The sequence below is a fragment of the Choristoneura fumiferana genome, chromosome 2 (assembly GCF_025370935.1).
Source record: "Choristoneura fumiferana chromosome 2, NRCan_CFum_1, whole genome shotgun sequence".
Classification (NCBI taxonomy): Eukaryota; Metazoa; Arthropoda; class Insecta; order Lepidoptera; family Tortricidae; genus Choristoneura; species Choristoneura fumiferana.
Window position 1 is genome coordinate 9,564,301 of NC_133473.1, and position 12,302 is coordinate 9,576,602.

At 37.0% G+C, this 12,302-nt stretch overlaps 1 protein-coding gene across 1 annotated transcript in view; it reads right to left on the minus strand.

The window, feature by feature from the left end:
• Window positions 1–12,302, minus strand: part of LOC141442703 (proton channel OtopLc-like) — a 31,068-nt gene that overhangs the window by 17,487 nt on the left and 1,279 nt on the right. The window contains exons 2-5 of the mRNA XM_074107773.1: window positions 11,995–12,168; window positions 2,859–2,934; window positions 1,298–1,363; window positions 693–843 (exon numbers count right to left, since the gene is read on the minus strand). Coding sequence (XP_073963874.1) covers window positions 693–843; window positions 1,298–1,363; window positions 2,859–2,934; window positions 11,995–12,168 — 467 coding nt within the window. The remainder of the gene's footprint in view (window positions 1–692; window positions 844–1,297; window positions 1,364–2,858; window positions 2,935–11,994; window positions 12,169–12,302) is intronic.

Here is a 12,302-nt window from a genome sequence, read left to right on the forward strand (position 1 = left end):
GACGCGGGTGCACGGAGCGGGCGCACGCCTGCGGGTGCGGGTACACTTAGATCCATCGCTCATACTATTTTTCGACGGGCGTCCACCCGCTCCATGCAAGCCGCTCCGCAATACCTGTTAAAGCCGGCGGATTACGGTGGATGCAGTGCAGGCCGCTTCCCACCGAAGCAACTGGAGGTATACGAGGGAGGCATAGGCCTCCATGAGCTCCATGTGCGGCCGCACTCAAAACTAACTAGTTACAAACTCAAATTACTAACGAGTTGCTGAGCGTCACCGCCATATATTTTCATTGAGGTTCGCGCACAACGCGACTAGTCAGCAGCCAGTAACGGAACTGCAACTACTAGTTACTTTTGAGTTTCATTTGAGTTTATGCCATAGACTCCCTTGAGAGACTGCACAAGACGCGACCAATTTGAAACCGGTTTGAAACGCATTGCAAATCAGTTGCATTGAAACCGGCGCGCAGGAAACGTGTGGAAACGCTATCATCGGCTTTGGCAACTTTTTCGGTACAACAAAATGGCTGACGACTTAGGCAACGGCAATTTAGGTTGCAGCGTGTGTGAAAAACGGTTGAAACTGGTTTCAAATCAGTAATTTCAAAATGTTTTCTTTGCAGTTATGTTTTACCGTCTGTTCTGGGCCTAATAGTGGACGTCCTACGGCTGATATAATGGTGATGATACCTGGTGAGTCGCTTGTTGTCCTCCGGGCTGGTCGGCGCCGGCGCCTGCGTCTCCACCGAGCGTATGGACTGCGCGTCCATCGTGATCACGGAGCGCTTGCGCGGCGTTCCGAAACGCATCTCGTTAGGTGACGTGTATATCCGATAGCTATCTATAAATTACGTGTTAGTGTTAGTATGTCAATATTTTGAATAAGTATATTTACAGTGTAGACGTATATTTAGAGTGTAGGTACACGAATAATCGGGTCGGTAATTCCATGTCGGTATTATCAGGGCCGGTAAAGAGTGGCACACGGCAGGAGCAACTAGGAGCAACGCTAGTAAACAACACTTTAAGAATGAGACTGTCACTAAAAAAAATATGTCAGCTTGCAAAATTAAACTATGCGTTAAAATTCTTTCAGTATAATTTTGAGAGATGACAAATTTTGTTTAATGACAGTCTCATTCTGAAGTTGCGTAAACATAGGCATCCTACTAACACGATTACCTTAATAAACCAGACATGATAATTATGATTAACGACTAATCTGGAACGCATATGCATTTTATCGCATATTTTTATGACGACCGGCTAAACGAACTGATATTATCGTTACTTACTTAGCGATTTCACGTCTCCGTTGCTCCTATAGGTGCCATTGTAGGGCAGAGGGCTATTCCGATCACCTGTTTGAAAACAAATAAGAGATGACACTGGTTACTTGGTTAGGACACAGAACTAATAATAATAAAGCTTAAAACGCGACCGCGCATATGACTAAAATATACACCGTGGGCTCTAACAACCCGGATGATTTAAGAGCGTATTCCTGACGATAATACGAGTAAATAATGTTATCAACATAGGCCCAATTATGTATCTTAACAACATTTTTTTTTAAACAAAGTTATATTAGTAAAATAGGATAGGAAGGGGTGATAAATTAACTAGCACGTTTTAACGGAAAAAAATATCATAATGTTCTTCTCAGGGTTTCAAACTATCTCCATGCCAAATTTCATCACAAACTGCTGAGTACTTTATGTGTGAAATTGTAACAAACACGTTCACGTTCTCATTTATAATATTAGTTTCAATATTAATTTGTTTACCCATCTTAATATGTAATGAAATGAACTGTTAAAAAGTTGAGTTGGCGGTTTAAAATTAAGTTTCATTTGTGAGTATTGTAATTTGCTAAAACTTATGAATAAGAAAGATGTGCGGTCATTAAAAGCGGGAGAGGCCAAAAAATGGTGGCAGCGATTGTAGAAAGAAATAAATCCGATAAAATTTCCATTCTACTTAGCATTATTTCTGTGGGTTAGTTATAGTCACACTCAACCGTAACTCACGTAGTAAGAAGTATACGCTACGAACAAATGATAAGTCAGGAATTGTAACCGCGCTATAAGCATTCATACTTACCGTGTCCTAAGCGTGTCCTGCGCTAAGGTGCGCATGCGCGTCAAAAATTTAGACTGACATTTATTTTGCAAGTTTAGTGAGCTCACGTCAAATTTTCGCATTTTTGATTGTGAACAGCTGTAAATTATCATGCCAAAGTATGTTATGAAGTGGTGCAGGAGCAATGCAAAATTAAAATGTCCAAGGATCTTTTCCACTAGTAAGTAGTCGTAAAATTAGATTTATATTCAAAAAATTCAAATACATTATTAGTTGGAGATGGTCAGTATTATGCAAAATCAAGTCTATGGTATGGCTCACATAATGTAAATGACAGTTTCCTCACCCCTCTTCATACTTTTTTCTTTCCTGTATCGCCCAAACTCACTCAACTCAGTTCTGGGTAACAGCCAAAAAAATACAACCGAATTGATAACCTCCTCCTTTTCCTTTAAGTCGCTTAAAAAACAAGCTGTCATTGTCAATATATGACTCGTCATTGAAACGTTAGATGTAAGAAGTGATCCGTCTGAACGCCAGTTGTCTATGTAGACATTGCATCACGCGAGCCAACCAATACCCTGCTTTGTTTTTAAATTTTAACCAATCAACAAGCACGTCTATTTGCAACCTTGAAATTGATTCGTATTTGAATCATAAGTCGTTTTGGTTTTAGGTAGTGGTTTTAGGCCACTTTTTGTGTGGAATTTGCTAAGTTACGCTTTCTTACTTATTATTTATTCGTAGAGTATACGCGATACGTGAAAGACTTACCAACAGGAGTAGCGGAGCCGGAATCATCACCTCTGCTGGGAGTTATGACTTTCGGCGTTTGCCTTTCATTAGATTCCTGGAAAGGAAATGAAACATTTTGCATTTCAGCTCACTGTTAAAGTCGTTAATACATAGGATGCGATTAGATTCTACATTAGAAACATTAAGTAACATGTTTTAGACAAATTTGAAATGACAGCCTTCTACGAACCCATGTGTAGTTTTATGAGTGAAAACATTTTTAATCACACGCTACATTAGACAATTTTATTTCATGTAATATTTGGATAGCTCAAATGAGGTCGCCACAAGGCACTAACGCTACGCTGACTAACCATTTCTTGGTCTACTTAAGTGTAGATGAGAAATTAAAATATATATCGAGTTTATAAATTTACAGAAGCTATAAAATAAAACTCTTGAAATGGCTTTTGGAACAGTGTATCGAAATCCAGATTGCATACAATTTCATATCAGCTGGACGGACTAAAAAGTAGTCAGCGCGAACAGCAAAAGCCGTGCAAAATCGGATTAATAACTTCATTAGTCGCTTGTTTCTCTCGATCGACACCACCCTGTATTTCACTATAATCCTATTACGGTATTCCACGTTTCCCTGCAACGAAATTTTGACTGTCGCTTTTGGTAAAAGGCTTGCGCTTGTGGTTTTGGATTTTTGTTTTTTTTTTAGGTGATAGGACCTTGTGCAAGATCCGCCCTAATTGCTACCACCATCTTGCTCGCTAATCCTGCCGTGAAGCAGCAGTACTTGCACTGTTGTGTTTCGGCGTGGAGAGCCGGTGAAATTACTGGCACTTGAGGTATCACATCTTAGGCCTCTAGGTTGGCAATGCATCTGCAGTACCCCTGGTGTTGCAGATGTTTATGGGCGGTGGTGGTCTCTTAACATCAGGAGACCCACTTGCTCGTTTGCCATCCAGTCGAATAAAAAAAAACAATTTCTGCGTAGCTTAAAAATTACTGATTTTTTAAATTTCTCACTCCACTCACCTATTTTATTCGTAAATACTTAAGTAGCGTATTATACCTGCGTAAGACAAAAGCGAACTTTTCATAAACGCCAACTTAAAAGTGTCTCCAGTATTACTAAAACTATTTTCAAGAAGTATAAGTAGCTCAATATGACCTTTTTTGGAGCCTCCATTTATTTGCATTTAATTAAAAATTAAATTACAAATGAGCCACATAAATATACCTTACATTTTATTTTCAGTTTGTTAATTACGGTTAAAAAGTTTTAGTTTAAAGTTTTAGTTTTAGTGTAAATATAGCATTGAACTTTGAATATCAGCACGAAATGATAATTTGAAGAACAGGCTTGTGGCTTGTTTTGCCATCGCTGAATTATTCTCACTAATTTAGAGTAGTTTGTTATCTATAAATAATCATACTATTGGAGAGAGAGAGAGAGATAGAGAGAGATTAGAGAAACTATTATAGATAATTTAGATAACAGGGAGTTCCCCTTAAGGAAGAACGCAGCGGCAAGTATAAAAACATAGTTTCACCTTAAATAAGTTTTTGATGAAATGCGTGAGATGCGAATGCAGTTGAATTACTCGATAAGAAGCGATAAAACTTGTTTTTGTGGCAAAAACTTTAAGTTAAAATTACGTTCTATAAAAGTAACTTAGCAAGGAAAATTTGGGTCTGAGTAGGTACTGCGCATAGTGTCAGAATCTCAATTTAAATAAATATAATTATTATTATTTGGCAATATGTTTATAGTGGCATAAAATATGATAAATAATCAAAAGTACCTGGGTGACAGAGCTTTGCTCGGGCTAAAACTCAATTATAAGCGTTTCCTCAGAGATAAGACCAAGCTAGATGGATTTGTCATACCCGAAAACCCCCACATGCCAAACTTCATCGAAATCGTTGTAGCCGTTTCCGAGATTCTGATTATAGATATATACAAGAATTGCTCGTTTAAAGGTATAAGACGTGAAATTACATAGAATGTTCTCAAATTCTTCCGGATTATTTCAGCAGGTTATAGGGTTAAAGTAAACGGTGGTAGCCTAATCGTTTGACTTAAATATGGAATCTCAAGCAGAGGGTCGTGAGTTCAAATCCAAGCGCAGATTCATGTGTGAAATTACATTTGAAAATTATCACGAGCTTTATGGTGAAGGACAACATGGTGAAGAAACCTGTTTAGTCTGAATTAGCACCCCTGTAAAGGTTATTGTTTAAAGTTTAACTACTGATTACACCATTGATGCGGTGCATATATTGAACATCGATCAATATATGAAAAGATTTGTCAGCCACCAGAAAAAAGGAGAACGATAACCGAGGTGTTTAATCAAAATAGCCCAATCATCTGTTCATCTGTAAAACTAAAGTACATTTTGAATAAATAATCTTTGACTTTAGTAAAATTAATTATACGGATTTTCCACTGTTCAAATCAGAGTCAGATGGGACTACTACAAATTATGTGAGATCCCAGACATCAAGGTGTGCACTGTCTACAAAACCAGTTAAAGATATCGCCCTGCGAATTGGTATGCGCAGATAGGTGTGACGGTGTTATTGAAACGTTTCGATTATGTGACGTGGTGAGTTGCAAGGGAACGCAAAATAAAGAGATTGAAATTTCATTAGCCGAGGCGTTGGGGCGGCACGGTGTGCCCGCAGTGGGTATTTACAGGGGGTGATGTGAGGGCGAGGGTGGCTCGCGGCCGGCTGGACTCAAAAGGTTCACAGCTCACTGCGCAGGAGTGACCCGCCTCACAAACACTGCCGCTCGCCGCTCGATCATATGGAACTGTACCCTTTCACATTCCCTTACATTTCATTTTGGCTATTTGTACCTAATGAAACTCATTGATTTAATTTGCATATCAAAAAGAATTTCGAACTGATTTTTTTGACGTTTTGTCAACGTGTATGTCCAGGATACACTGAGCCATTTACAATGTCTTGCAATGTTTCTTATCATGCGTTATCAATACAGAATGTTTAATTGCATCATTGACCAGTATCTTTTTTTTTGTAATAACGAATTTGTAAAATAACCTTAGTCGCATCCACGCTATTCTTGTGTAGGAATCATTACAACCCATTGCGTCCATATATATGAATTCGTTGTTCAAACTACGGACGAAGCTTAAAATAAATTTACTTTGAAAACAGAGCATAAAGCAGTTACAAAAATGTTGTTTTAATTAGTTTAACTAAGCTTGTGGTCTGCTTTTATTTCAGGAATATTAGGTTTAAAGATAATTTATTTTCAAAAAGAATTTTACAATTTACTTACTTGAGAAATTACGGGTACTTATACATAAGCGTTAATATTACAATTACAATTGCGAGCGCAAAACATGCGGCGGCCGCGATATAAAATGAAAAAAAAAATAGGGTAGAAACTAAATACACCAATATTCATAAAAGCTAAGTTCCAACATTATTTGTTGCGAAGTGAATGTAATTGACAAACCACGATACCAAGACACACATCATAATTGTTATAGTACCTACTGACATATAACTTAATTTTGCTTAATTAATTAATTCGAGTTCAAATTTCGATTCGATTTTCAATTTTCGTAGTTCAATTGATGAAATTGCTTAGATTAAACTGTAAAACATAAACAATTTCCGCCCACTTTCTATAGTCTATTGCTCAAAAAGAGCATGTCTGCTGGCATATTTTTAATTAAGTAGCTTTGTTTGGGCACTACTCACACTCAAAGCTAGCTAGCGTAAATTGACGTAACTAAAATGCCGTTCGTCAATTTCAACATCAGACATGAATATTGTGCGAAATAACAAGATACTTTATCGGATAATGACGGTACGTAGTTAATCGCAATTAATGAACCCACTCTATCAATGATTAATGATCAGATATGCCAAATCTGTCATTGTTATTTTTTCTTTTTTTACAATTTACAGGTTGATTCTAGTTGAATTATTATGTAATAAAATAATCTTCATGTACGTTATTATATCACACGACTCTCGACTTGATGTGTTAATGTCTATTTATGGAAATGTCTTTTAAGGATACATTATAAATAAATTAACATCAATTTACAAAGTCATAATCTAGGCGAGTGCAGGTGAATTAAAGGGAAAATTATTTTATGGTTTAACTGTTAAATTGCGATAAAATGGATTACTTTTATCAAGTAGTGATTTCCCACCATTAAAATTGGACACGCGATAAGTGATGCGCACGCCGGCACCGTGTGGGAATATCCAGGTATTTAGATCTACTTAATACCATTTATGCTTAATAATAACTAACCTAACCAACAAAAAGTCGGAAAACCCCCGACTTTGTCACTTCAAAGTTCAATATCTCAAAAACGGCTGAACCGATTTTGATAAAACATGTCTAAGAACCAGTGCTAGAAAACCTGCTTTCAAATAAAAAAAACCGCTATCAAATCCATCCACCCGTTTAAGAGCTACGGTGCCACAGAGAGACAGACACACAGACATACAGACACATAGCAGTCAAACTAATAACACCCCTCTTTTAGCGTCGGGGGTTAAAAAAAACTTGACAGGGATCATTGAGCAACACAGTAATCTTATTTTACGTAAGCAACATGATATAATATTAAGCATGTTCGAAAATGAACTGAAAATAGTTATATTTTTCCGAATTTATAATTTTTAAACTAACATTGTTATTATTTACAAACGGGACAAATTAATATTAAAATTAAATAGACATTTCGTCCACATTGTGCCGTCGTCACGAGGAGGCTGAAATAAAGGGTAGTCTTTGGGTGTGTTGTAACTCTACAAGGTAAGTTTTGCAATAATTTGTCGCATTTAATAATAATAATAATTTCGTCCAGGGGTACGGTAGACTCGAACGAAATGCACATCAAATTGAAGAGCGTAAAAAATTAGTTAATCCGAGTCGACAACTTGTAGGCAGAAAATTCGGATTATCGAGTATTTTTAATATAAACTTGAATAAATTACTAAGTATATAATGGCGTTGCGAAGTAAACATGTCAAAGTCATCACAACTAAGTGGCGTTAGTGTCACGTCATCACGTGTCACAGGTGTCACAGGTTTGCATTTCGTTCTCCATTGTGACCTCTGACCACACACCAAACACGGTACGTTTCGTCGATTTTCATCAGATTGATCGTACAGACGAATCGTACCGTATGGGGCCCTTTAGGTCTAATTTATTTGATTATGAGACAGAGACATCATAGTTATTTGGGCAAATAAGATTTAGGAGAGATATCTACTGGTGAAATACCGATACGTAGGTTAGCCGTTAAATTGTTTGTGATAATAATTAAGGCTGGGAATATACGTCAGATTTTTCGATAAGCACGACAGTCTTTACTGGCAAAAAATTTTTTCAAACATATTAATTATTATGAGTCTACATTTTACCCGAGCGAAGCCGGGTTTTCATCTAGTTTATTAATAATAACTACGAATGAAAATCGCGAAAGCTTTAAACAAATAAATAACAAAAATTAGTCCCTCTGGAAGTTTAAGGGGTCCATTTTTATTTTCCTATGACTTTTATACAGAATTTATTTTCTTTTCTTAAGAGATTCAATTAAGAAAATTGAAGTAACATTTACAAAGACGCCATAAACATAATAATCAATAATACACCTTAAACATAGTGGGTAATTAGCCGTGGTAATTAGAGTTCACTATTTTTTAAATTCATTGATTGTATGAGATCATACTTGTATCTTATCGCAGTCAAATGGGTATTTTTTGATTTTATCTAAGCTATGTCGATGTGGATGCATCACAATTCACATTGGTAATTATTATGATAAGCGCAATGTACAGTCACCAGCACCAATATCTGATACAACAAGCGTGCATAAATATCTGATACGACTCTATTTCTAGGGCCGAAGGACGTGTCAGATATTTTTGCACGCTCCGCTGTGGCAGCAGGGCTACTACGAAACTCGAAACTCGAATTTCGTGTCGTGCGGTCCCTGTGACACTTATACTATTTAATACGAGAGCGAGAGGGACGGTACGATACGAACTTCGAGTTTCGAGCTTCGTAGTAGCCCTGCAGATATTAATGCTGGTGACTGAACAGTCTACCAGAAGAGAATGACTATAGAAATATTTGGATTTTAACTTGAATCTTAATTTGTGATAACAGATCATTAAAAGTAGAATAATTTTATTAAAAGAATAGATGCCATATTTTCGCTATGTAAGAAGCAAGTATTTCCTAAATAATAATAATAATAATAATATTTGTAACCCCTTTATCCCTTAAACTTAAAAGATAATGATAAACTACTGAGATCAAACATGGTAATAAAAAAAAAGGTTTTACAAAATACGGTAAGTATTTTTGTAAAAAGTTTATTGGTATATCAGTTTGATGAGGCGCTTGAAATTTATCGATGCAAGCGTCATTAGGTAGATAGATACTGAAATTAATCTGAAGATCAAAACGTGACCATCAAGTTTTCGAGTGATTGTACTAGGTGGAACAAAATCATTGATCTACTCATTATCAATGTCATGAGGGCGGTGGCGTACAAATGATTAAAATGCTGCTTTATATGGTAAAGTATTACATATTTTAATAATAGTACCTGGGCGACCGAGCTTTGCTCGGGCTAAAACTCGGTAACAATCGTTTCCCCAGAGATAAGACCAAGTTAGATCGGTTTTTCATCCCCGAAAAACCCTACATACCAAATTTCATAGAAATTGTTGGAGTCATTTTCGAGATCCCCGAAATATATTTATATAAATACAAGAATTGCTAGTTTATAGGTATTAGATGTACGAATTCAAATTATTGTTGTGGTCCTAGTCTTTTTCTACTCACGGTTCTATTTATTTGACTCTATGTACCTACTACCAGTAGATGACAGTTCTTATAATTGAGAAAAACCGCATAGTAATGTTTATTAACACCACGATATAATTGATTCTGTAAATTTAGATATAACTATCATTTTAGCTTTAGCCTAATTCTATAAACAACAATCAGCTGGCAATTGATAAAATACATGTAAAAAAAAAACTTTCCCTTAGTTCGGCAGTATTTCTCATAACTCTAAAATTCTTTATTTATTAAGCAATTAAAGTCGACCAAAGGATTAAGGATACCCTAACTAAGGTATGTCATCTGTACGGATTAAGCATCAAACTTTTCTAGCTTACAAGTCATTGTGAGTTGTGATTCTCAGCTGTAGGTATTGTTTTTTCCTGATTGAGGAACTGCCAAAAAGTTAAAGCACTTACTAAGTCGCCTGTACATCGGTTAGCTCGATAAATGTATAGTAAACTGTATTGTACTTGAAATTATTATTATTACTAGTTGATAAGCTCCTGAAGTGGACAAAATTTGACAAACAGGTGAAGCTAATAATCATGACTAACGACGTACGCACTGGTTTTTACATATTTTTATAAATTATGCGTAGATTAAGATGACCAACCCGAATTTAAGGACGAACTTCATCTACAAGGGCCACGGAAAAGCACATCGGACTTTGCTATTGGCCTGTGCCAGATAGCGGTATGTCATGACCTCACGGCAGACGACTGACCAACAAGAATGATGGATGCGGGCGATTGCTTAGATACAACGTAAGTAAATACAAAGACATCCAGCTGTCATTGGCGGTACGTCCCTATCGCTGATTCTTACTTTAATAAGACACTGTAAATGAGAGCACAGATACTTTGTTTCAAAAACAATAGTACGATTTTTAAATAATTTCAAATGATGTGTGTATGGAATGAACACCCGGCAGCGCAGCAAATGTTCTTTTCGTTCATTGTGTGTGCTGGCAGGTAAAATACGCATCATAATATCGAAGTTCAAAAGACCTTATTTTATAAGACCTAGGGACAGAAGTACGAATATTGAAAAGCCGAATATTTTCTTGAACGCTAATTTAATATCTAAAGATTAGAGCTTAGTGGCAATTTTGAACAGAGTGCAGTGGAGTCGTTATTATAGATATTTTTATGATTGAATGAATGAATGATGCATAAGAATGGGGGGGCGCTCGATTTTAATGAAAATTTGCACTTTAAAGTTGAATATTTCGCAAAAAAAACACTGAATCGAAAAGTCGTCTTAGGAAACCCCTAATGGTTTTAAAATACCTATCCAATAATATGCCACACTATAGGATTGGATGAGAAAAAAAAAAACACCCCCCACTTTACGTCTATGGGAGGTACCCTAAAAAATTTTTTTTTAATTTTTAATTGTACCATTTCGTCGGCATAGTTTACTTATATATCTGTGCAAAATTACAGCTTTCTAACATTGATAGTCCCTGAGCAAAGCCGCGGACGGACAGACAGACAGACATGGCGAAACTATAAGGGTTCCGTTTTTGCCATTTGGGCTCCGGAACCCTAAAAGCAGGTGATGATGGCTTTAGAAAGTAGAAATCTAATTCGAACGTGAATGTGAATGGATATTATGTAGTTCACGCCAAATTTTACATAAGTTAAGTTTTTACCATTCCCATTCAGTCATTCATTCAATTATAAAAAGTACATAACGACGACTCCTCTGCATTACGTGTCCAAAAATCCCACGAGAATCTTAACCCTATTAATATACCTAAAGTATGTTTCACAAGAAGCCTAAAAACTGGAATACTTTAATCCCCAGTCCCCAAGATTAAAAATACTACATTTATTTTGATCAAACAATAGCGTAGATAAATAACTAACTGTCGCGGTGCGCGTGCCTGCCTATTGTAGGTACCCAATAGTTATCCTTGGTTTGCTTGTCGTCTTAGGTACCTACCTAATTTTCCTGGACCTCTAAAATAAGATTTTAAATTCAAATTAAAATACGTTTATTTGTCAAGCATGGTTTACTTTCGGAATTTCGTATTTTAGGTCATTTGAAAATAGTCATTTACATTTCGGTAGTTTTGTATCGGCTACCAATATTTCGTACTACCGGTATTTTGATTTTCGACGCGTTAGGCGTTAATATTGCAGTCGTAGGTATTAATAAACACTAGGCGGCGAGCATCTCGGCTGCGTAAGAACAAATAGCTACGCTAGTTGCTGGTTTCATGCATGTGGTCGGCCCGTAAGCATTTCCGCTCTGTCTTGTACATGGATCGCAACCCACGGTTGTTCACTTACACTCCTCTCGATGTCAGCGGCGTAGTTGACGTTTCGTGGCGGGCGGCGCCGCGCTGCGCGTGCGGCGGTCGCGGTCAGTAGGTTCCCGGACATAGGTCCCGGCTGCGACATGGTGCGCCGCCGCGCTGGTGCCTCTTCGGAGCTCGAGGCGCCATTTACAGATGCGTTCATAACCTGAAATTTGTAAGAACTTATGTAGACCATTGGCGGTATCATTTAAGCGTATATCTCTGTCGCGTAGTAGTATCCTCACGTATAGTGATCATTTGGTCGTGAAAATATATGTGATTATGCAGAACGCTGTACCT